This window comes from Bufo bufo, chromosome 2 (genome assembly GCF_905171765.1).
Source record: "Bufo bufo chromosome 2, aBufBuf1.1, whole genome shotgun sequence".
NCBI classification, from domain to species: domain Eukaryota; kingdom Metazoa; phylum Chordata; class Amphibia; order Anura; family Bufonidae; genus Bufo; species Bufo bufo.
In genome coordinates, this window is record NC_053390.1 from 152,094,695 (window position 1) to 152,121,711 (window position 27,017).

Below are 27,017 nucleotides of genomic sequence, written 5' to 3' on the forward strand. Positions count from 1 at the left end.
CTGTCCATTTTTTAGCTAATAAATGGGGTCTGTTTGCTGCCCAAGACCTGTATCTTAAATCCACTGCCGACCCTCTTCACACATGTCCCACCGGTTTTCACTTCTGCCGCCAAGTATGGCCATGCCTAAACCGAAGACTCCTTGTGAAGTTCCGGTGGCTGTTTAATACCTGGAGAGAAGGGTGATGAAATATGTATCTCAAATATCATGTTATATACAGACTGATAGACCTTCAAGATTTCCAGTGAGCTTCCATATACATTACAGTATATGTCCACCTATATACAGAATTCACATAACTCTGTAAATGCATTACTTATCTTGGACTCATTCCCTGCTTGTTCACTGCCTGCACACAACAGATATTGCTCTTGTAATTTTCAATGGTGTACAGACTTATCTAGGACCTGACAAAAATGGGGAAGATTTATCAAAACTGGTGAAAACTGACTTTGTTGCCAAAAGCAACCAATCAGATCCAGAATCTCTGAAAAACGAAAGGTGGAATCTGATTGGTTGATGTGGGCAGCTAAGTCAGTTTTACTTTACACCAGTTTTGATAAATCTCCTTCATTATCTAAATACAAAAGTAGCATAACATAACCTGGGGTATTGAGGTTAATTATGCCATTTAATACAAATGTGATATATAGTAATTATAGTTATACATTATTACCTTATTTATCATGTTTAACCAATAAACGTGATTCTGAACTAGTAATAGTTTTATCCAGTCAGAATGCCCAGATCTCGTAGTACAAAAAAAAAAGAGGTAAAAAAACAAAAGTCTTGTATAAGTGATTCCCCAGTGCAGATCAATAAGAAGGTGCAAACTGGGAAAAGTGACATAGGAGTTCACATTCAGACGGCAACACGTCATCCCTGTGCCTAGGATTCTGGGAAATCATATGTGTCTTCATTTGAAAAGAATCAGAGACAGCAGATTTTCAGCTGTATAAATTGATATGCCGATTACATTGTGATCCTTATATAATAAAGCCCGTTTTTTCTTGACACTATAGGTTAGCATTCATACCAATCCAGTGCTTTATCAACTGGTGAGCGATGGCGTGCCTTGGTGGCACTACCAGGTACTGATGGTTTCCTTTGACTATGGCTTCTACAACCTACATGTGAAAAAAGAAAAAGTTATCGTTTACCTAGAGTTTCATTATTCTACATTTTGTATATTAACGACAACTTCCACCAACATCTGGAGTCCAAATCTGGAGTAGTGATGTGCATATGTAGTACCCCAGAGGGGGCGCTACCATTTCTACATCTAGCTACTGTCTCTAATGCTTAGTAAATAATGTCATCTCTGTATTTATTTCCAGGTCCTTTGATATTGTGCCTTATTAGTATTGCTATGTAACTTATGTATTGTATTTCATGGTTGTCCAGCTGGTGGTAGTGTACCTGGCAGTGGCAGATGTTTAGATAGAATGGAACTTACCATTCCATTCTCCCCCTTTTGGGCAGAAGTGGGCTAGTCCTTCTTCCTACTAAGGGACAGGTTGCAGGAAGCTATAGTGAAGTTGAGAGTTGGAAAGAGAAGAGACAACATGGCGCAGTAAGGGGAGCGTTTGCCCCTCCTGCTGCAGGAGTCTTCCAGGGAAAGAAGCTCGTAGAGCACCTTGACTCCTTGCAGTTCATAGATTGAATATTACGAGGGGGACAACGGCCAAAGGCACCCTACTCAATAAGGTACCAGAACTGTCAGAAAGTCCAGTAACCATACGGAAGCCAGAGATTAGCACAGCAGCAGAGAAAGATAAAGCAAAGTTTTCAAGTTTACCTGCCAGTCTACCCTTAGCCTGCTGGAGCCAAGAGAAAGATCAAGTATTGTCTGAATGCAAGTTTATTCAAGTAAAACTGTTGAACTTTATCAAGTCTGGACTCTACATATTCCTCCAACTACAGCTCCTTTACATGCTACAGAGCCTAACCCTGGGGAGCACAGTGACACACAAAACTATTAAGGCTGCATCACCACTCGGCAATTCCTAAAACTCTAGGACTTGGTTGGCCTTGGGGGAACGGCAAGTTGCACATATTTCAAATAACAGGTAGGTAAAATTATGTCGATCACTAGGTTCAGTTTGACATAAGGCCTAATGCATATATGCGTATTACAGTTTAGTGCAGTATGGACCTATAGCCTGTACCACCGTATGCCTCCGATTTCTTACAGGATCAAAAAGAGGTGTTTTCACACATTACTTGACAACCTGTCAAATATGTCAGCAAGATGAAAAGGACAGCTGGAAGAGGGGTGTGACTGCAGGATGTAGTTTGTTACCATGGAAACAAACAGGTCTACTAAGGGGCTGTAGACATGAAATCTTAGAGGAATTTTAACCGAGATTATTTACAAAGATGCTTTGATTGCAAAATGGTTGCAATGGTGGATCAGCAAATTTTTTTTTTTTCAGATCCACTTGTGTTTAGAGTCTCTAATGAATCCGTGTATTTTGAATCAGAGGTTTGCTGCCTACCTATAATTTTACCAAAATATATGTCAAGTTTTGATCAGAGGGGGTCTGGGTGCTGACAAGTCTCTATTACCAAGTAACTAAATTTGGTTAAAAGTTTGTTAAATAATAGGTACCCTTTAAACCAGGGATGCTCAACTTGCGGTCCTCCAGATGTTGTAAAACTACAACTCCCATCGTGCCCTGCTGTAGGCTGATAGCTGTAGTCTGTCTGGGCATGCTGGGAGTTAGTTGTAGTTTTGCAACAGCTGGAGGGCCGCAGGTTGGGCATCCCTGCTTTGAACCATTTTTCATGTGAAAAACGATAAATGAGCCAGGCCTGCCTACCCGCTTCCCCACCCACTACATGGCCCGTTTTCTCGGCACTTTGCAAAAGTGGCATGAGTGGGAAAAGTCAAAGATTTTGCCACAAAAATGGCATGTGACAAAATCTCCAACTTCAATACGCCACACAGTTAATAAATGTCCCCCCTATGTTTTTAAGTGAACTAATCCCTGTGGTTACCAAGACTTATACCTACTGTAAATTGGGAAACAGACCAAAGAATACAACGTTACACATTAGCACGACTTGAATAAGTCCCCATATGAACAAAATGTTGCCTAAAGCAAAGCTTTCATTCAAGCACTAGAGCATCTGCGGCTTGGCAGCCTGGCTCTAATGTTTCAGCTAGCAGATGAAAAGGATTGTTTTACTGTACACATTCCACCAAGTCTCTGGAGCCGGCAGAGGAATATCTGCCTTTCTTTACATTCATGCATTTCATCATTAGAGAGAAGTCATAGCATCTAAGCATTGCCCCGTGTCTTACCAAACCGGAGTAATCAGAAAAGAATCAATACCAGAAGGAAATGAAATTGAACTTTACCTGTTCTCTAGGGAACCAACGAGCATCTTCTATTTCAATCTTGTCGACTGTAATTTCTGTAGATATTGCAACGCCTAAGCAACCAATCATAAGGGAGGAAGGCATTGGCCAGGGCTGGCACGATACATACTGAACGTGGCCAACTGTAACGCCACTCTCCTCTTTCACCTCTCTACGGACAGCGTCTTCTATTGTTTCCCCTTTGGATTAGAGAGAAAGCCAAGGTTAGTACCGTGATAGTATATTAGTCAAAGCCCAAAGCAATGAGAGGAATGGGAAGAAAGCCTGAAGTCTCCAGACATTGTCAATCTTTTGCTCTCTGTAGTCAGCTGGAGAGATGCTGACTGCATTGTCAAAAGATAACTAAAAGGAAGTCCTGAAAATGATCTGCCCAATGTCACTACTTTATCTTCCTAAAGGCTGCAAATTTGGCAGTTTTCTACTGCAAGTTTAAGATTCCTTGAAAAGGGGTTGTCCAGCCAATAAAAAGCATCAGAATGCCATAAAAAAAAATTAAAAAAGGGTGGCACTCACAGACGCTGTACCTACGCTACCCTGCAGGTCTGTGTTTCCTGGCCTCTCTTGCACACAGGAAATGCACCCTCAGCCAATCTCTGGCACAGGTGAATGGGGCTGAGCTGCGATAACAATCACAGTCGCTGTACGCTGTGCTTGGTATCTAAAACGCTGTGCTTGGTATGCACAGAGAAGGCTGCGGCACTCACAGAAGTCGGACCACATCTATCAGATACTTATGACCTATTATCACGTCTGGTATGGCAGGTACCAGACGTGTGGTGCGGAGGGAAAGGAAACCGGGTGCCCTAACACAAGGGAAAGGGAGGAGTGGTGACCCCTAACTCACCTAGCACTGGCACCTGGCTACCCTAACGTCCCTAGACGGGTTGCTCACCCGTATGCTGATCTCATGCCTGGTACCTGACTTACCCTGGAAGAAGCCCTAGGTAGTGAGTGGGGAAGTGGGAGCACTAGTCCTCACCACTGATACCTAGGGTAACAACAGGGAGTGGACAAACAATACAAACACCACATATAATCCCAGAAGGGAGACAACAAACAGTATACAACAAACTGAAGAGGACCGGAGATCCAACCGCACTGGTTCCAACTGCTCCAGCAACTCCATAGCAACACCACCTGAGGTCAGAATAGATCACCTAAAAGGAAGGTCTATATATGGCAACAAGGGAAGTTGGAAGAGAGACTAAATAGTGGCTGGGAGTGGCAGACCCAGAACAGTTGAAAGGAAAACTACCGATACTTAGATAGGACAAAAAGGATAGTAAACCAAAACAGGAAAACCTGGACCGAAATCCATTCATACAACTAGGTCATGGAGCGATCCCTTGAAATCGGGCGAGTAGCCACCCGCTGCGACTTTCTGACCCCAGGCACCACAGGGTCAGCAAAACCCTTTTAATGAGCTTCACTCCAGATTTATCACTGAAATTTTCTAAAAAGTCTCAATCTCACTGCAGTAGGAGGGTGGATTAGGAAAACTGGCTTTTATAGAAAAAAAGTGTTAGGTTTAAGAATGAGACAAATTTATCAAACAACAAGGGGCATTTGATAAATTTGGCACAAAGTACGTTACATACCAAAACGGACTTCAAATATTACCCTCTTGATAACTTCCCTCCGTAGAGTGTAATTACCTGGTTCAATAAACCCTGCTAAACAAGAGAACATACTAGGAGGAAATCTCTTTTGTCTCCCCAGAAGACAATGGTTTCCATCAGGGTGAATGATGAGCATTATCACCACGGGATCTGTGTAATAAAGAAAGCAACAATATGTTATTTCTTAATGACTTCATTTTCTCACCACCGTTTCACTCTAAGGGCTCATGCGCACGACCGTATGTATTTTGCGGTCCGCAAAATACAGATGACGTCCATTTGACATGTTTCGCATCCATTATTTTTGTGGACTGATTGATGTTAATGGGTCTCTGGTCCCCATTTTGAAGCCAAATATAGGACATGTTCTATCTTTTGCGGAATGGACAAACGGATGCGGAAAGCACATGGGATCCGGGGTACTGCACAGGCATGTATGTTGTTGTAAATTTTTGTATTCCCCATGAAACAACTATTCTGGAGCATCTTTTCTTAGAAACCTGAGCTGTACTATTCCTCTCTTATTCCTTATAGCAATTTTTGAATAAACTGACAACTGGGTGTTACAAGTTAGGGCTGTGTCCCTAAACAGTCATGCACTGTCCAACTGGTCCTAACAATTAATTATTGTGCAGAGACACGCCCATCTGACAAGGTAAATGGGAAAACACAGTTATAAATTTATTCATAAATTGCCAGAAGCAATAACAGAGAAATGACACAAATATAGTTATGGGAAAGATGCTCCTGATTGTTATTCCATGGTGAATACAACTATTTACTACAACAGACATTTCAGGAAAGGTATCACGTCCTCTTTAACACACCATGTCGTATGGTTACATAATGGTGAATACGAATACATACTATTATTATTTATTATTAAAGCGCCATTCATTCCATAGCGCTGTACATATGAAAAGGGGTATACATACATAATACAGACAATTGCACTAAGCATAAACAAGACGAGTTCCAAACTGGTACAGAAAGAGAGGGCCCTGCCCATGAGGGCTTGCAATCTACATGGTATGGGAGAAGGACACAGTGGGAGAGGGTGAAGCTCGTCATGGCGGTATAGAGGCAGCAGGGTCACTGGTTGTAGGCTTGTCTGAAGAGGTGGGTTTTCAGGTTACTTTTGAAGGATTCCACTGTAGGTGAGAGTCTGATATGTTGGGGTAGCCAGTTCCAGAGTGTGGGGGATGCACAGGAGAAATCTTGGAGGCGATTGTGGGAAGAGGTGATAAGAGAAGAGGAGGATCGGAGATTGCGTGTGGGGATGTATCCGGAAAGTAGCTCAGAGATGTATGGAGGGGACAGGTTGTGGACGGCCTTGTATGTATCTGTTAGTATTTTGAACTGAATTTGCTGGGCAATGGGGAGCCAGTGAAGGGATTGGCAGAGGGGAGAGGCAGAGGAGTAACAGGGTGAGAGGTGGATTAGTTGGGCAGCAGAGGCTAGGATAGATTGGAGGTGTGCGAGAGTGCTAGATGGAAGGCCACAGAGGAGAGTGTTGCAGTAGTCTAGGCGGGAGATGATGAGGGCATGTACAAGCATTTTTGCAGATTCAAAGTTAAGGAAAGCGCAGATGCGGGAGATGTTTTTGAGTTGGAGGTGGCAGGTGGTGGAAAGGGCTTGGATGTGCGGTCGGAAGGAGAGGGCAGAATCCAAGGTAACTCCAAGGCAGTGGACTTGGTTGACCGGGGAGAGTGTGCAGCCATTGATCGTGATATATAGGTCTGTTGGGGGGGTTGAGCAAGATCGGGGAAAGATTATGAATTCTGTTTTATCCATATTAAGTTTTAGAAAGTGAGAGGAGAAGAAGGATGATATAGCAGATAGACATTGTGGGATTCTGGATAATAAGGTGGTAATGTCTGGACCAGAGAGGTAGATTTGTGTGTCGTCAGCATAAGAGTGATACTGAAAGCCATGGGACTATATGAGATGTCCCAGGCCAAAAGTGTAAATAGAGAAGAGCAGGGGTCCTAGGACAGAGCCTTGGGGGACACCAACAGAGAGGGAATGAGACGAGGAGGTGGTGTGAGAGTGGGAGACGCTAAACATCCGGTCTGTGAGGTATGATGTGATCCAGGAGAGGGCCAGGTCAGTGATGCCAAGAGATGAGAGAGTTTGCAACAGAAGGGAGTGGTCGACAGTGTCAAAGGCAGAGGACAGGTCAAGGAAAAGGGAGGACAGAGTAGTTTTTTTTGGTTTTGGCTGTTAGTAGGCCATTGGTGATTTTGGTAAGGGCAGTCTCAGTCGAGTGGTGGGATCGGAAGCCAGATTGTAGCCGGTCAAAGAGGGAGCAGGAGGAGAGGTGAGAGGACAATTCTGAATGGTCATGTTGTTCAAGTAGCTTTGAGGCATACGGAAGAAGTGATATGGAGCGATAACTGGACAAAGAAGATGGGTCAAGTGAAGGCTTTTTGAAGATGGGTGTAATGGTAGCATGTTTAAAAGTAGAGGGGAAGACACCAGAGGTTAGTGATAGGTTTAAGAAATGAGTTAGGGCTGGGATAAACACTGTGGTGAGGTTAGGGATGAGGTGGGGTGGGACTGGGTCAAGTGCACAGGTGGTGAGATGTGATCTGGAGAGTAGAGTGGAGCGGTTTTCTTCTGTAATGGTGGAGAAGTGGGTTTTGGAAGAAGAGGACCGAGCAGTTGTGTAGAGGGTCTGTGGGGACTGTGTACTGAAGCTATCTCTGATGTTGACTATCTTTTGTTTGAAGTATGTGGCAAAGTCCTCAGTTGAGATGAGAGGAGAGGGTGGGGGCGCTGGGGGACGGAGAAGGGAGTTAAAAGTGTTAAAAAGTTGTTTAGGGCTGTGGGCCAGGGAAGATATGAGAGATGAGCAGTAGGCCTGTTTTGCATCAGCGAGTGAGGATTTGAATATGAGGAGGGATTGCTTGTATGCAGTGAATTGATCTTTAGAATGGGATTTCTTCCATCACCGCTCAGCTACCCTGGAAGCTTGTCTGAGTTTTTTGGTCAAGTTGGTGTCCCAGGGTTGTCTGTTGATTTTTCGGGTTTTGATGTGTGTTTGAGAGGGGCAACAGTGTTCAGAGCTGTACTTATTGTGGTGTTATATAGGGTGGTGGCAGCATCTGGGTCTTGGAGGGAACAGATGGTAGAGATTGGGAGAAGAGAGTCAGAAAGCAATGACAGCTGTGCCCGCGTGATTGCCCGTATGAGTGCAGCAATCAGTGAGCGGGTGTCACTGACGGCTGCACACCTGTTGTAATGATTGGCATCAAAGATGAGACTAGGGAGGTGATAGCGAAGGCCTAGCAAATGCAGCCAAGCCCTTTGTCCCAGAATTCCTAGTAGGCTGTACCTTAGGCATGAATGTTAGTATATATATATATATATATATATATATATATTTTTATTGAATATTTTTGACAAGTACAAGTAGTATTCTACATTTAGATGTCTTTAGGCATACATAGGTTCCATAAGAATCATGTAGAAGCATTTATACATCTGTATGTAGATTATAGCTATATACAGCTTACAATAATGTAATATGCAATATTTAAAAGAACAAAGAAAAAAAGGAATAAAATAAAATTTGAAAACAGTTCTCTCCAATGCTCTATAAGTGTAGTTTAGAATGTTAGTACTGTATATTAATCCAGCAACTAAATTATCAGTAAGGAAATTGCATTGCATATTATTATTACATGAAAGACACCCAATAACAGTGCAGAGGAGAATATCACATTCCCACCTCACTGCCTTGCAGGTGGCGTCACCAGGAAAAACGGGTCATTTTTTTCAGCCTGTATTTTGTTAATGAACTTTTCAGAGCATCTGACAGGGGGTACCAGATTATAAATACCTACAGCTAAATAAATTAGGAAGCCAAAGCCAAAAGAAAGCCATAAAGATGAAAGAAGAACCACATCATTCAGACAGTTGTCAGCTTACGTCAGAACAACACTGATGACTTCTTAACTATTTCTTCAAGAAACAGCCATATTATTTTAGATGGACACAATATATACCGTATATCTTGTATGCAATTAATAAAATCAGCTGTCTGACATAAAAATCTTTCTTCCCGACATATACGGTAGTAGGCGCTTTGACTGCAAAACTAAAGCTTCTTGTTATTACACCGCAAGCTGTGTGCTGAAGATTTCACCAAGACATGTAGCAGATCTTCTATCATGTCAGGATGAGAGAAGGTATTTTCAATGTGTGCAAAAAAGATCTAAACGCTCCATGTTCTCATCCAAGATGAGACTTTACCGAACCAATCCAACAGCCTATCAAACCGTATTCCATTATGAAGCATGCCTTGGCATTTACCTAATGCTGTACGTACTCACCCACTCTTGGGTATGATGTATTGTGGATCCCTTGTAAACTGGGGCACCCTTCTATTACACATGTCCGCTTGTATCCACCTTCCTCAATTATGGTCTTGCCACCACAGGTCGGGCAGCATTTGTAGCGATTGTGCCAGGCCAGGACAGATCGTGCTTGTGCCAATATCCCTAGAAAGAGAAAGCAGATACCATGAGGAACAAACACAATACAACATACACTAAAACATAGGTATCAACGATAACACTACAGGTCCATGGACTACAAAAGAAAGTTTGTCTACAATGAAAGATGACCTAATTCTCAACAGCTGTGTTTATCAGACCCATGTAAAGATATGAGACACCAAGAGAAAATGCACCAAACAAATAAGCTACTGACTATACTGGGAAGTCATAAATGCAGGTATTAAAAAGCTGAGACTTTCGCCAATATGTTCCGGTCAGGAAAATATCGGAGCCCTTCATGCACCACGTCACGGTCACTCAGCATGGCAAAGGGTTCCTACCACTACTCTGACTATGGTGTGAACAGGGTCTGAGGGTGATGGAATCCAGCTCACAGCAAAGCTTCCACACAACTGCCCAGCAAGGATACTGGTGCAATGTGAACAAGACCATACTGTGAGCCACACCCATATCAGACCCTGTGAAGGAGGTATAACAGGTGCAAAAGAGTGTTAGAATGCCAGGTAAAGGCACACACACTACAAATCAAACAAAACAGAAACACCAAAAAAATAGTGGCAATTTTGGAGGAGCTGCTCAGCCCCTGACACGGTGGCGTGTCTAGATTGGGGGAGCAGCCCAGCCGCATGTGGACCGCAATTATCGACTATCCCCAGCAAAATATGCATACAATGGAGGACGTCGGCGCGGTCCACATGCACCACAAGGACAAGCTACAGGGAATGTAGCAAAGCATCATATGAGACACCAAGAGAAAATGCACCAAACAAATAAGCTACTGACTATACTGGGAAGTCATAAATGCAGGTATTAAAAAGCTGAGACTTTCGCCAATATGTTCCGGTCAGGAAAATATCGGAGCCCTTCATGCACCACGTCACGGTCACTCAGCATGGCAAAGGGTTCCTACCACTACTCTGACTATGGTGTGAACAGGGTCTGAGGGTGATGGAATCCAGCTCACAGCAAAGCTTCCACACAACTGCCCAGCAAGGATACTGGTGCAATGTGAACAAGACCATACTGTGAGCCACACCCATATCAGACCCTGTGAAGGAGGTATAACAGGTGCAAAAGAGTGTTAGAATGCCAGGTAAAGGCACACACACTACAAATCAAACAAAACAGAAACACCAAAAAAATAGTGGCAATTTTGGAGGAGCTGCTCAGCCCCTGACACGGTGGCGTGTCTAGATTGGGGGAGCAGCCCAGCCGCATGTGGACCGCAATTATCGACTATCCCCAGCAAAATATGCATACAATGGAGGACGTCGGCGCGGTCCACATGCACCACAAGGACAAGCTACAGGGAATGTAGCAAAGCATCATATGAGACACCAAGAGAAAATGCACCAAACAAATAAGCTACTGACTATACTGGGAAGTCATAAATGCAGGTATTAAAAAGCTGAGACTTTCGCCAATATGTTCCGGTCAGGAAAATATCGGAGCCCTTCATGCACCACGTCACGGTCACTCAGCATGGCAAAGGGTTCCTACCACTACTCTGACTATGGTGTGAACAGGGTCTGAGGGTGATGGAATCCAGCTCACAGCAAAGCTTCCACACAACTGCCCAGCAAGGATACTGGTGCAATGTGAACAAGACCATACTGTGAGCCACACCCATATCAGACCCTGTGAAGGAGGTATAACAGGTGCAAAAGAGTGTTAGAATGCCAGGTAAAGGCACACACACTACAAATCAAACAAAACAGAAACACCAAAAAAATAGTGGCAATTTTGGAGGAGCTGCTCAGCCCCTGACACGGTGGCGTGTCTAGATTGGGGGAGCAGCCCAGCCGCATGTGGACCGCAATTATCGACTATCCCCAGCAAAATATGCATACAATGGAGGACGTCGGCGCGGTCCACATGCACCACAAGGACAAGCTACAGGGAATGTAGCAAAGCATCATATGAGACACCAAGAGAAAATGCACCAAACAAATAAGCTACTGACTATACTGGGAAGTCATAAATGCAGGTATTAAAAAGCTGAGACTTTCGCCAATATGTTCCGGTCAGGAAAATATCGGAGCCCTTCATGCACCACGTCACGGTCACTCAGCATGGCAAAGGGTTCCTACCACTACTCTGACTATGGTGTGAACAGGGTCTGAGGGTGATGGAATCCAGCTCACAGAAAAGCTTCCACACAACTGCCCAGCAAGGATACTGGTGCAATGTGAACAAGACCATACTGTGAGCCACACCCATATCAGACCCTGTGAAGGAGGTATAACAGGTGCAAAAGATATGTCCACCCTTACCTTTCCACGAATTTGATAATACGGTTGTACGGCCATGATTGATTTAAAAAATGAAAATCAGATATTGTATAGTACATGGCAATCTCTAAAAAAGCTAGAACCAATCTGTACCTCACATGGATCCAGAGATCTCCCCATTCATTGCTCCAATTGCTCTGTTAGATTTTGTTCAGGCTGACAGATCAGGGGCATGTCCTTTCTAAGAGTTGTCTCCATTATGCTACAGCTCTCTTACTACCATGGCTCAGGGGTATATGTCCTAGCTTCTAACAGTAGATATATTTGGTGAAAGTTAAAGGATGAAACTGAGCATGTGCGACCATTCTTATTCTTCTCAGTAGGTGGACATACATATTAAAATCCATATTAAACACCAGGGGGTAGGGATCGACCGATATTTATTTTTTAGGTCCGATACCGATAATTTGTGAACTTTCAGGCCGATAGCCGATAATTTATACCGATATTCTGGGAATTTTCATTTTTGCTAAAAAATTTTTTTTACGGTAAGAGCAGTGAGACTATGGAACTCTCTGCCTGAGGAGGTGGTGATGGTGAGTACAATAAAGGAATTCAAGAGCGGCCTGGACGTATTTCTGGAGCTTAATAATATTACAGGCTATAGCTACTAGAGAGGGGTCGTTGATCCAGGGAGTTATTCTGATTGCATGATTGGAGTCGGGAAGGAATTTTTTTTCCCCTAAAGTGGAGAAAATTGGCTTCTACCTCACAGGGTTTTTTGCCTTCCTCTGGATCAACTTGCAGGATAACAGGCCGAACTGGATGGACAAATGTCTTTTTTCGGCCTTATGTACTATGTTACTATGTTACAAATCTGCTGAAAATTAATATGTTTATTGTTAATGTGTATTTATTTATTATTTTTTTTAAATCTTTTTCATTTATACTTAATATTTTTGTGTTTTTTTTTTTTACTAACTTTTAGCCCCCTTAGGGACTAGAACCCTTGTCCTATTCCCCCTGATAGATCTCTATCAGGGTGAATAGGAGCTCACACTGTCCCTGCTGCTCTGTGCTTTGTGCACACAGCAGCATGGAGCTGAACATGTCAGCCAGGGCTTCAATAGCGTCCTGGCTGCCATGGTAACCGATCGGAGCCCCAGGATTACACAGCTGGGGCTCCGATCGGAGGAGCAGGGGAGAGGGGATCCTGTGGCCACTGCCACCAATGAGTAATACTGGGTGGGGGGGGGAGCACTGCGCCACCAATGTTTTTACTATTTGAATGGGGGTGGGGGGCGCACTGCGCCACCAATGATTAATACTGGGGGGCTGGGGGGGGGGGGGGAGCGTACTGCGCCACCAATGAAGATAAGTCTCTCAATCATTCATATACAGGAGGCGGGAGCTGGCTGCAGAATCACATAGCCGGCTCCCGACCTCTATGAGCGGTAGCTGCGATCCGTGGCACCTGAGGAGTTAACTACCGCGGACCGCAGCTACAGCTCATAGAGGTCAGGAGCCGGCTATGTGATTCTGCAGCTCCCGCCTCCTGTATATGAATGAATAAAAGGCTTATCTTCATTAGTGGCGCAGCGGCCACAGCCCCTCCCCTCCTCTTATGTTCTCTCCTCTCATTGGCGGCAGCGGCAGCAGCAGCACAGGGGGAGGGAGACACTGCTTCCTTCTCCCCTGTGCTGCGGAGGGAACACAGAGTGCTGAGAGCAGCGCGTTCTGTGTTCCCAATATGTTATCGGTATATCGGCAAAATAGATGCCGATACCGATAACGTTCAAAATCCTCAATATCGGCCGATAATATCGGCCAAACCGATAATCGGTCGATCCCTACCAGGGGGCACCATTATAATGGAGGAAAGAACATATCTCCCAACTGGAGCATTTTTGTAACAAAGATATAAAAGCAACTCGCTTTTTATGCTGATATATATTAAAATAATATTTAATGTTGGCACAACCCCTTTAAGGGTTCCAATTTCTCAGGCAAAAAAATTCAACACAATATCCTGCCATGCTAGCAAAACCCTTGACAATGCACAACACAACTACTGGGTGGCCACACATAGACATATATAGGATAGATATCTCATGACACAGTATCATGGAATGTTTTTTTTTTTTCAATCTGGTCATCTCATGCTACACCTCTCGGTATTTGTTAAGCCACGATAAAGACAAGGAAAGATACCTTTGTATAATACTTACAGAATGTTTAATTAATGTCTGATAAGTGGGGTCCCACATTTGGGAAAGCCACCATAAAAGGAAGCTTGCTTGGCTGTATTTGTAACCGAAGAAGACATCAGTGGGAAGAGCCACAGACATGGGCAGCCACAACTGCCTAGATGCAGATGCTACCTGTCATTGTACCTTACATACCAGGGGACCCTTATTTGCCCAATGCATAGGCATAGATTTATAGGAAAACACCATAGAAACAAAGAATGTTTCGACAGATAAGAACCATTTGGCTCATCTAGTCTGCCCAATAATGATATAAACTTTTGTACAGTTAAAGGGGGTTGCCTCACTTCACCAAAGGCAATTATCATGTAGAGTAAGTTCATGCACGGCACTTGATAATGTATTGTGATTGTCCATATTGTCTCCTTTCCTGTCTGGATTCATTTTTCCATCATATTATACACTGCTCGTTTTTAGGGGGTTACGACCACCCTGCGATCCAACAGGTGGCAGAGACTGCAAGTGTGCACATAGGGCAGGGCTTTTTCCTATGGTGTGCAAGGACAACAACCCAAGGATGCAAGCAGTGATGGAAAAATGAATCAAGCCAGCCTAAGGAGGCAATATGAACAATTACAATACATTAATAAGTGCCTTTTATTAACTTTCTCTACATGACAAATGCCATTTGCTGAAGTCAGACAACCCCATTAAAGTAATCAGACTCACACATGGAGTGAAAATACTATACAATGAAACTCCTCTAAAGGAGTTGTCCAAGGGAACCAAATTTTTGAAAAAAGAGCCAGGATAGGTTAAATATAAGTGATTGGCTGAGTGAGCATTTCCAGTATGTGAAGCCAGGAACAGGAAGTGGAGAGCGGCAAGGACAGAGGCAGTGTCAGAATGGCAGTGGATTGGTGAGGTGAGTAATAAATATTTTTTTTTTAACACATTCTGGTCATATTTACAAGAAATTTGGTTCTCCTAACAAACCTTTCATTCTAGCATCTCAAAATCTAGAATCTGATATTTGATCGTTAGCATAGATTTTGGTCTTTATGAAAGTTCTCTACTCTGGTGGGACACAAGGTAGAGTTGTCACAGGAGGTCCAAGGGCACTGGTAAGATGAAAATGACTCCTATTGTTATTTAATAGGTCTAAACTATCCCTTTAAAGAAATTGTATTGCAGATAATATGGAGATACAACAGAAAATAAGCTAAGATACCTGCTTCGGTGCTCACCAGCTGCAACAAGGCTGGCATCGGAGGCTGAAGAAAATAGCAGCCTTTAAATTTTCTTTCAAACTGATCTGAAGATAAATTTTCCACATTGAGGGCAAACCAGGCCACCAGTCCGTCTTCCTGTCCTGCTGAACGTGGATTATTTAATTGGTTTTCCACTCCAAGAAATATTAATGAGATCTCATCGGGTTTTGACAAGAATTCCTTCACATCATCGTGCCGAAGTCTGCAAAGCTTGATTTCTGGCTCTTGTGTGCCATCTTTTGTACCAATTAGTGATACGAGGGGACTCAGGTTGGAGAAAATGATGTATACCGAGCTGCCATGTGTGTGCTTGGATTGCAACCAGCTAGTGTCTGTGCGTTTATCACTTCTTCTGTCCAGAAATGTACTGCAGAAATAATTCTCATGCTTCTCGTCAGCGTCCGACAAGAAATAAGGCTTGGCTCCACCTTTAGCATTCGAGATCAAGGTAAAAATGTGTTTGTGACCCCAAAACTTAGCAATATCCAAAGCAGTCTGCCGGGATTTGTTCACTAATGTCTTGTCACACCTAAAGATAAAAAAATAATAAGATTTATAGCATCTTGTGATGGTGATAATAATATGTAGGAGAGCAAAGCGTCAACTGACACAACTTATGTCAGAATTACAGAGCTTCTGGCCCTGTGTCTCATACGTAATCAATGTTACATTTTCTTACTGAGTCAAAAGAACTCTGCTTTTTAGAGTTCTGAGCCATTTCTTTGGAAATTGTACTTAGGATCAGTGATGGCCGGTTCGCCGTGTTTGCCCTTAACACATGCAGGCTTACCTGTGCCTCGCCGGACTTGTGAGTTAAGATGGCAGCCCGCATGTGTTCGCGGGCGAACACGGCAAACTGGCCATCACTGCTTAGGATTGATTAAGTCTTAAAGGTTTGACTGTCCCTGAATCTACATCACACAGGACAGGGCCACATGCAAGAACCTTATATGGACCCATAGCTTTCCAAAAGCTCAACATAGCTCACCTCCAAATGTCTCTTTAATAATTTACCAGTTGAGCTATGAAATTCTTTAGCTTAGACTCTTACCTAGGTCGGAGCTGGCTGCCTTTATGGGGTTGTTCAGCTTTCAAACACTTTTGGGCAGCCCCCTCTTCCCACTGGGCATGTGGAGGGGAAGTAAGTTATGGTTCCTTTGGTGTACCAATGTGTTTATGCGCTCCTGTCCAAGACTGTAAACTTTCGTAATGGACTGGGGTCACTTGTGGCGCCTCAGTCAATGAATGACCGCAGCAGTAACCATGATGTGTCCCCCAAGAGGTAAGTCAATGGTCTTTCGGAGTTAATCAATGATTAATGGTTGTTCATATTTACACACGTCTACAGGGAGGGCTGTCAATCATTAACAGGATGCCTACTTGGGCTCCAGAGTTCAGAAAGACCAGAGATTTTTATGAATAAATTACTAGTTTTACTCAATCTTTTCTCACAAAACTATATATGAACCTGCGCAGCTCCTCCTGCTCCATAACCTGCGGCCTGCAGATTGCACTGCATTTGGTGATGATGGAATCACTTAAAGGATAACTGTCACATTTAGACCCTAATTTCAATTTTCATATATGTAGTTACTAATAACATAATATTCCAGAATCAGTTACTATTAGACTGACTTACCCCATATTTAACCCCTTAACCGCCTCACGTCCGCCCATAGGATATAAACGTCCTATGGGTGGACGTCTATTTCTGACAGCACGTTTTAAAACGTCCTGTCAGAAATAGCAGCTGCACGCTAATCGTGCAGCTGCTGATCGGGTTGCCCGCTGTCAGTGACAGCAGGGCAACCCTAAGACAAGGCAGGGACAGTGCCCAGGTGTCCCTGCCTTCACGATCGCTGCAGACACAGCGCTCACCGAGCGCTGTGTCTGCAGAGCAGGAAGCGCTGTGCGCTTCCTGTTCCGGCCCGGCGGTCATGTGACCGCCGTGACCGGAGAGTGCAGGAGCTGTGTGAGGTCTCTCAGAGACCTCGATCAGCCCTGCTGTGAGGCTGTACAGCGCAGGATTGCTGCTGTACAGCCTCTATAGGGGTGCATTTGTCCTGTAACTGGGGCTACTATCTCAGCCCCAGTTACAGGAGAAATCAACTGTGAAAAAAAAAAGAAAAAGTGAAGCAAATGTCCCCCAGAGGTCTTGTATGACCTTATGGGGGACGAAAAGTGTAAAAAAAAATAAAAAAAATAAAGGGTTGAAAAAATAAAATAAAATAAAGTTTCACATGTAAAAAAAAAAAAAGTTCCCAAGTTAGGAATAAAAAAAAAAAAATTAAAATAGAAAAAATAAAGTAAAATAGACATATTTAGTATTGCCGCGTCCGTAAAAACCAGCTCTATAAAAATATCACATGACCTAACCCCTCGGATGAACACCGTAAAAAATAAATAAAAAAAACTGTGTCAAAACAAGCAATTTTTGTCACCTTGCATCACAAAAGGTGCAACACCAAGTGATCAAAAACGCGTATGTCCCACAAAATGGTACCAATAAAACCGTCACCTCATCCTGCAAAAAATGAGCCCCTACATAAGAAAATCTCCAAAAAAATAAAAAAACTATAGCTCTTAGAACATGGAGACACTAAAACATAATTTTTTTGGTTTCAAAAATGCTATTATTGTGTTAAAGTGAAACAAATAAAAAAAAGTATACATATTAGGTATTGCCGCGTCCGTAAAAACCAGCTCTATAAAAATATCACATGACCTAACCCCTCGGGTGAACACCGTAAAAAAAAAAAAAAAAAACTGTGTCAAAACAAGCAATTTTTGTCACCTTGCATCACAAAAGGTGCAACACCAAGTGATCAAAAACGCGTATGTCCCACAAAATGGTACCAATAAAACCGTCACCTCATCCCGCAAAAAATGAGCCCCTACATAAGAAAATCTCTCAAAAAATAAAAAAACTATAGCTCTCAGAACATGGACACATTAAAACATAATTTTTTGGTTTCAAAAATGCTATTATTGTGTAAAACTTTAATAAATGAGAAAAAGTATACATATTAGGTATCGCCACGTCCGTAACAATCTGCTCTATAAAAATGTCACTTGACTGAACCCCTAAGGTGAACGCTGTAAAAATAAATAAATAGAAACTGTGCTAAAACAACCAATTTTTTGGTCACCTTGCCCCATAAAGTGTTATATTGAATGATCAAAAAATCATATGTACCCAAAAATAGTACTAATAAAACTGGCACCTTATCCCCTAGTTTCCAAAATGGGGTCACTTCTTGGGAGTTTCTACTGTAAGGGTGCATCAGGGGGCTTCAAATGGGACATGGCATCTAAAAACCATGTGGAGTTCCTTTCCTTCTGCGCCCTGCCGTGTGCCCATACAGCAGTTTACGACCACATGTGGGGTGTTTCTGTAAACCGCAGAATCTGGGTAATAAATATTGAGTTTTGTTTGGCTGTTAACCATCGATGTGTTAGAGACAAAAATTGATTAAAATGGAAAATCTGCCAAAAAAGTGAAATTTAAAAATTTGATCTCCATTTTCCTTTAATTCTTGTGGAACGCCTAAAGGGTTAACAAAGTTTGTAAAATCGGTTTTGAATACCTTGAGGGGTGTAGTTTCTACAATGGGGTCATTTATGGGGGTATCCACTATGTAGGCCCCACAAAGTGACTTCAGACCTGAACTGGTCCTTATAAAGTGGGTTTTGGCAATTTTCTTAAAAATTTGAAGAATTGCTTCTAAACTTCTAAGCCTTCTAACGTCCTAAAAAAATAAAATGACATTTCCAAAATGATGCCAACATAAAGTAGACATATGGGGAATGTTAAATAATAAATATTTGATGAGGTATCACTTTCTGTTTTAAAAGCAGAGAAATTGAAATTTAGAAAATTGCGATTTTTTTAAATTTTTGGGTAAATTTGGGATTTTTTCATAAATAAAGGTGAAATATTTTGACTCAAATTTATGACTATCATGAAGTACAATGTGTCACGAGAAAACAATCTCTGAATGACTTGGATAAATAAAGGCGTTCCAAAGTTATTACCACATAAAGTGAGATATGTCCGTTTTGCAAAATTTGGCCTGGTCAGGAAGGGGGCAAAGGGCCCAGATGGGAAGTGGTTAAGGACTCGGCCCCATTTCACCTTACGGACTTGGCCATTTATTGCAAATCTGACCAGTGTCACTATAAGTGCTGATAACTTTAAAACGCTTTGACTTATCCAGGCCATTCTGAGATTGTTTTTTCGTCACATATTGTACTTCATGACACGGGTAAAATGAAGTTAAAAAAACCAAAAAATTTTATTTATAAAAAAATACCAAATTTACCAAAAATTTGTAAAGAATTGAAAATTTCCAAGTTTCAATTTCTCTAATTCTATAATACATAGTAATACCTCCAAAAATAGTTATTACTTTACATTCCCCATATGTCTACTTCATGTTTGGATCATTTTGGGAATGATATTTTATTTTTTGGGGATGTTACAAGGCTTAGAAATTAAGAAGCAAATCTTGAAATTTTTCAGAAATTTTCAAAAACCCAATTTTTAGGGACCAGTTCAGGTCTGAAGTCACTTTGCGAGGCTTACATAATAGAAACCACCCAAAAATGACCCCATTCTGTAAACTACCCCCCTCAAGGTATTTAAAACGGATTTTACAAACTTTGTTAACCCTTTAGGTGTTCCACAAGAATTAATGGAAAATAGAGATACAATTTCAAAATTTCACTTTTTTGGCAGATTTTCCATTTTAATATTTTTTTTCCAGTTACAAAGCAAGGGTTAACAGCCAAACCAAACTCAATATTTATGGCCCTGATTCTGTAGTTTACAGAAACACCCCATATGTGGTCGTAAACCGCTGTACGGGCACACGGCAGGGCGCAGAAGGAAAGGAAAGCCATACGGTTTTTGAAAGGCAGATTTTGCTGGACTGGTTTTTTTGACACCAAGTCCCATTTGAAGCCCCCCTGATGCACCCCTAGAGTAGAAACTCCAAAAAAGTGGCCCCATTTTAGAAACTATGGAATAGGGTGGCAGTATTGTTGGTACTAGTTTAGGGTACATATGATTTTTGGTTGCTCTATATTACACTTTTTGTGAGGCAAGATAACAAGAAATAGCTGTTTTGGCACCGTTTTTATTTTTTGTTATTTACAACATTCATCTGACAGGTTAGATCATGTGATATTTTTATAGACCAGGTTGTCACGGATGCGGCGATACCTAATATGTATACTTTTTTTTATTTATCTAAGTTTTACACAATGATTTCTTTTTTGAAGCAAAAAAAATCATGTTTTAGTGTTTCCATAGTCTGAGGGACATAATTCTTTCAGTTTTTGGGCGATTACCTTGGGTAGGGTATGATTTTTGCAGGATGAGATGACGGTTTTATTGCCACTATTTTGGGGTGCGTGTGACTTTTTGATCGCTTGCTATTACACTTTTTGTGATGTAAGGTGAAAAAAAAACAAAAAAAACGACAGTTATACTTTAAAGTTTTTGACAAAGGTACCATGAGAGGCAGGGGCGTAACGATCGCGGTCGCAGGGGGAGGGGGCCCGCTGTACTAACATGTAATGAAGCGCTGTGACGGGCCCCGTCAGGGCGCTCCATTACATGTTTAATATGAGGCAAGGTGGGGGAGGTTTGCGCAGAAGTGGGGGGGGAGGAAGAGGGGGGACGCGCGTACTCACTCACATACACTCGGCCCGGCAGTTCTTGTCACTGCCGGGCTGTCTCCAGATCATCAGTGAAGCAGGAGCTCTAGCGCTCCCTCTGCTGGCCGCACATCGCGGGAGGAGTGGGAGGAGTTCTGAAGGCCCGGGAAACTGCCTTCAGTACAGCCAGCAGCGTGATGCGAGTGAGGCAGCGCAACATCAGGGAAGAGGGTAAGTATGTGTTTTTTTTTTATTTTCCTAACACTGCAGACTGGGGCAAAGGGGAAGGGGGGGGGGGGTTGATGGGCACAACTAGAGTGAGGGGGCACAAAAGTGGGCATCTCTACTGAGGGGGCACCTAATCTGCCATAACTACTGTGAGGGGGGCACATATAAAGGCATAACTATGAGGGGGCACATATATCAACTACTGTGAGGGTGGCGCACATAATCTGGCATAACCACTGTGAGGGGCACATATGTGGGCATATCTAATGGGAGGGGCACATAATCTGGCATAACCACTGTAGGGGGGCACATATCTGGCATAACTACTGTGAGGGGGGCACATATAAAGGCATAACTATGAACTACTGTGAGGGTGGGGCACATAATCTGGCATAACCACTGTGAGGGGCACATATGTGGGCATATCTAATGTGAGGGGCATATAATCTGGCATAACCACTGTAGGGGGGCACATATCTGGCATAACTACTGTGAGGGGGGCACATATAAATGCATAACTATGAGGGGGCACATATATCAACTACTGTGAGGGTGGGGCACATAATCTGGCATAACCACTGGGAGGGGCACATATGTGGGCATATTTAATGTGAGGGGCACATAATCTGGCATAACCACTGTAGTGGGGCACATATCTGGTCATAACTACTGTGAGGGGCACATAATCTGTAAAGAATTGAAAATTTCCAAATTTCAATTTCTCTAATTCTATAATACATAGTAATACCTCCAAAAAAAGGGGAGGGGGGGGGGGGTTGATGGGCACAACTAGAGTGAGGGGGCACAAAAGTAGGCATCTCTACTGAGGGGGCACCTAATCTGCCATAACTACTGTGAGGGGGGCACATATAAAGGCATAACTATGAGGGGGCACATATATCAACTACTGTGAGGGTGGGGCACATAATCTGGCATAACCACTGTGAGGGGCACATATGTGGGCATATCTAATGTGAGGGGCACATAATCTGCCATAACCACTGTAGGGGGGCACATATCTGGCATAACTACTGTGAGGGGGGCACATATAAAGGCATAACTATGAACTACTGTGAGGGTGGGGCACATAATCTGGCATAACCACTGTGAGTTGCACATATGTGGGCATATCTAATGTGAGGGGCACATAATCTGGCATAACCACTGTGAGGGGCACATATGTGGGCATATCTAATGTGAGGGGCACATAATCTGGCATAACCACTGTAGGGGGGCATATATCTGGCATAACTACTGTGAGGGGGGCACATATAAAGGCATAACTATGAGGGGGCACATATATCAACTACTGTGAGGGTGGGGCACATAATCTGGCATAACCACTGTGAGGGGCACATATGTGGGCATATTTAATGTGAGGGTCACATAATCTGGCATAACCACTGTAGGGGGGCACATATCTGGTCATAACTACTGTGAGGGGCACATAATCTGGCCATAACTGCTGTGAGGGGGCACATATCTGGCCATATCCACTGTGAGGGGCACATATCTGGGCATAACCACTGTGAGGGGCACATATCTGGGCATATCCACTGTGAGGGGCACATATCTGGGCATAACTACTGTGAGGGGTACATATCTGGCATAAATACAGTAAGGGGGCACATATTTGGCATAACTACTGTTAGGGGCACATATTTGGCATAACTACTGTGACAGGAACAAAGGTGGGCATTAGTACTGTGAGGGGCCACAATGTGGACATTAGTACTGTGTGGTTGCACTTAGGGGAAATGTCCTAAATTACACTGCTATACATTGGCATAGCTCAGTCTACCAGGCCAGCACAGCGCCCCCTGCTGGTAGTTTCACAGGGGCAGTCACCATCCCTTCCTTATGTGATTATTCTTTTTTTCTCCATCACCACAGGGACCTTGTTCTGGATCCAGCGGACATCACGCCGATGCCAGCGACACCCTGGATGAGGTAGGACCAGATTTTATTAGGACTGGGTGAGTGTAGCCATGCAGGGGCGTAACTAGAGTTCTATCGGCCCCAGGGCAAACTTTGAATTGGGCCTCCCCCCCGCGCGAGCCTCCGCCACCAGCCCCCCCTGCCATCCTCTGCCCCTACCCGCCATCCTCTGCCCCTACCCATACCCTCCCCCCTCTGTATGAAGCCATACATTTAAAAAAAATAATACTCTAGTCACTAGAGTATTTTTTATTTATTTTTGAATGTATGGCACACACTGGCTTCATATGAGGGATGGGGGGGGGGGGGATGAACGATGATCAGTGGTGCCGTGCGGCAGTGTGTCTGAATTCAGAAAGGGGGGGCCCGCGCCGGCCATATGAGGGCAGCCAGGGGCAGCAAATAATGAGGGTGCAAAATTAAAATGAAATACTCTGTGGGCAATTTTTTTTAAATATATAGAGGGAATGGGGGCAAAATGAAATATAGTGAGACTCTTACTATATTTCATGTTGCCCCCGCCCACTCCCTCTATACATTTTGATTTTTGCCCACAGAGTATTTCATTTTCATTTGCCCCCGGGCTCCTCATTATTTGCTGCCCTATTATGGCCGGTCCGGGCCCTTTTGAATTCAGACACACTGCCGCACGGCACCACTGATCATCATTCATGTCCCCCCTCCGTATGAAGCCGGACGCAGGTGTGTGCCATTTTTTACATAAAAAAAAAAAAAAAAGACTTCCTACTCTACGCTGTCTTCTTCACTTGAGGGCTGAGGCTGCCGGCGGGCTCGTCTTTCTGAATCCTGGCTGCTGTGATCCCGCAAGAGTCCGAGACCCGCCGCGGAGGTCACGGGTCTCGCGCTGACAAGTAAGCGCTGCGCAGCCACACAAAATAAAGGAGGGCCGCCGCACTTAATAAAAAACCACTTGCGGGGCCCGCTTTACTCCATCTCTTCTGGGGGGCTCTATGGGCGCCCCTGACTTAGGGGCCTGGTCGCAATTGCGACCGCTGCGACCCCTATAGCTACACCACTGTAGCCATGCATTGGACTTAGGGCTCTTTAACACGGGAGGATCCCGTGTGGCTAATCTGCTGTGTGAAAGCGAGCCAAGCCCCGCTCCGGACAGCAGAGACACGGAGCAGTAACATGATTGATAATGCTCTTTGCCTTTCTGTGATCGTTTTGCTACAAAATCACGGTGACAACTTCATCTCACTGTGATTTTGTAGTAAAAAGGTCACGGAGAGGCACGGAGCATTATCAATCATGTTACTGCTCCGTGTCTCTGCTGCCAGGAATGGGGCTTGGCACTCATTCACGCAGCGGACTAGCCGCATGGGAAAGAGCTATTAGTAAGAAAATCTGCCGCTTCTTTGTAAAAATGGGGGGAGGGGGGGCCCGATCCAAAGTTTGCACTGGGGCCCATAACACTCTAGTTACGCCACTGATGAAAGGTGATAATGATGGTTAATTAGGGAAGCACTGCTATGGGTGTTTATCAGGTACATAGTACACATACAGTACCACCAATTACAAAAATGGCACAAGAGGAAAGGAAAACATACAAAAGTGGGGCATAAAGGTGACATCAGGTATTCCTATGCGATAACTAATGCAAAGGGTTGCAACGAAAGATATTCATTCCAGGCTTACAATATAAAGGGGATATCTTGTCATGTCAGCAACTGAGTTAAAGCGCAGGTATACATGGGTGAGGAATGTAAGTACAGTTATGGGAGGTCTAACTGGCACACTGCTTTAAGAAAGTTTTATTCTCCAGCTGTATAGCTTCTCAATGAGTTCTAGTTGATGGATCTTCTTGCACCACTGACTAACTGAGTCCTTCCAACTTCAGCTACTTTTACATCTGCGACAGGCTGTTCTGGCAGAGAATGCCGAGGATCGGGCAGACAAAAACTACTGCATGCAGGGTTTTCTGTCCAGCCGATTCCTGCCATATATGACCTCTGCTGAATTTAATTATAGTCAATGGGATCCGGGTGGGCAGGTGGCAGTTTTTGGCAATGCCAAAATGCTGTTCTATGCCTGCCAGAGCTCTGCCGCTGATGTGAAACTAGCCTTAGTGGATTAAGTAGTTACTGCTATATTATTCTGATGCTTTGCAGTTCTATAACCACTTAACTAACTACAGTCTGACACACAAAATGTGAACAAAGCCTAGGCTGCTGTATGTAGTTCCTTCCAGCAGATGGCGCATTGTATGAAATTGTGCAATTTGAATACTTGGGTGGGAGGATGATGTGAATATTGGAGAAACTAGAAGGCAGGAGAATAGGGGACACAAATTATACTACTAGAGGGGAAAGCAAGGGGTTCTCTGGGAATTAAGAAAATAAAAATACTTAAAGGGGTATTCCCATCTCTGACAATGGGGGCATATCACTAGGATGAGACCCACACCTACATCGAGAACGGATCCCTGAAAGTGGTGAAGGGTGGCTATTTCCGTCGGCCTCATAGAAATGGGATCAGTGACGATCAATCGCTGTGCGCTTCCATTCACTTCTGTGGGGAGAACGCTTGGTGGTGGCCAGGCCCGGAAAACCTGGGGTCCTCTGGCCATCTCTGCTCTGTTCTTGGCACCTATCAGACAATGGGGGCATATCCTAGCGATATGCCCCCATTGTCTGAAATGGGAATACCCTTTTAATTATTACTTTATTATAAATATATTCCCAAATACCTTTCATTAGTTATAATGGCTCGTTTTGTCTGGGGAGCAATCATCAGGAAAACAAAATGGCCGCCGTCCTATTAGTCCACAGAAAACCTGTCCTAATCACACAGGAGGACGAGTTACTTCACAACACTGATCTATAGAGCTGCCTCATCCTCCTCTTTGTTGTCAGGGATTTTTATACTGAATACAGATGATAGGATCTGCTGAATCTCTGTAGGAATGGAGGTCATGAGGAGACAGCTGAATTACATGGAGAATGGACAGGACAGACTGTGGTAATGTAGCAGACTCCATACAAGTGCTACTGCTCATTAGTCACATCATCCACCCTTCTCTGCACTTCATGTCTCCTCATGAACTCCATTCCTACAGAGATTCAGCTAAAGATCATATTTGTATTCAGGATCATAGGAGGAAATAGGACGGCGGCCATTGTATTCCCCCTGATGATTGTTCCCTAGACAAGACAAGCCATTATAACTAATGAAAGATATTTGGGGATATAGGTGTAATAAAGTAATATTTAAGTATTTAAATTGTTTTACATTCCTGGATAACCCCTTTAAATGAAACCTGTCTGGAGATTTATGCTACCCAAACCACAAGCAGCATTAAATCCTGACAGATTCCAATGTTACAAACGTTTATGGGGGTCAGTTATCATAACGAGGCACAAGCTTCAGCATAAATTGAAGGGAATCTGTCACCTATTTTGACCATATAAAACTGTTAACATAGCAATGTGCAATAAAGTACCTTCATTCCAGCGTGTGTCTTCTTTCTTTTATTCAAGTTTTCATTTAGATCAAAAAGCGATTTTTCTGATATGCAAATTAAAAGGGGTGTCCGGGACCAAATGTTTTAAAAAAAAACACGTTTACTCACAATGTACCTCTAAATGAAGGTGCCTCCATATATTTTCAGCTATTTTTGCCACTTCTATGTGGCTCCAACGGTCCCCTACTCATTGTTTATATATCTGTTTATCTTTCCCTGACTTCCGGCTGCACTGCCCAGGTGGTTACAGCGGTCTCTCTGCTCCGCTGTAACCCCGCCCCCTCCTCAATATTCACCTCCATTCATTCTGAAGCTCACCGGACTGGAGGGGTGGGGCTTAGCGGAATGTCGGCCAGCCGCTGTAACTCCGCCACTCATCAATATTCACCTCCATTCATTTGCTGCCAGTGACGTCACCGGGCTCCCTGAGCAGCGGAAGAGGAAGCTTTGCATGCCTGCAAGGGACCCGA

At 43.5% G+C, this 27,017-nt stretch overlaps 1 protein-coding gene across 1 annotated transcript in view; it reads right to left on the minus strand.

The window, feature by feature from the left end:
* Positions 1 to 273: 273 nt before the first annotated feature.
* Positions 274 to 27,017, minus strand: part of NUDT12 (nudix hydrolase 12) — a 46,250-nt gene continuing 19,506 nt past the window's right edge. The window contains exons 3-7 of the mRNA XM_040421604.1: positions 15,197 to 15,765; positions 9,342 to 9,509; positions 5,041 to 5,154; positions 3,365 to 3,564; positions 274 to 1,127 (exon numbers count right to left, since the gene is read on the minus strand). Of these exons, the coding sequence (XP_040277538.1) occupies positions 1,017 to 1,127; positions 3,365 to 3,564; positions 5,041 to 5,154; positions 9,342 to 9,509; positions 15,197 to 15,765 (1,162 nt within the window). The 3' untranslated portion in view covers positions 274 to 1,016. The remainder of the gene's footprint in view (positions 1,128 to 3,364; positions 3,565 to 5,040; positions 5,155 to 9,341; positions 9,510 to 15,196; positions 15,766 to 27,017) is intronic.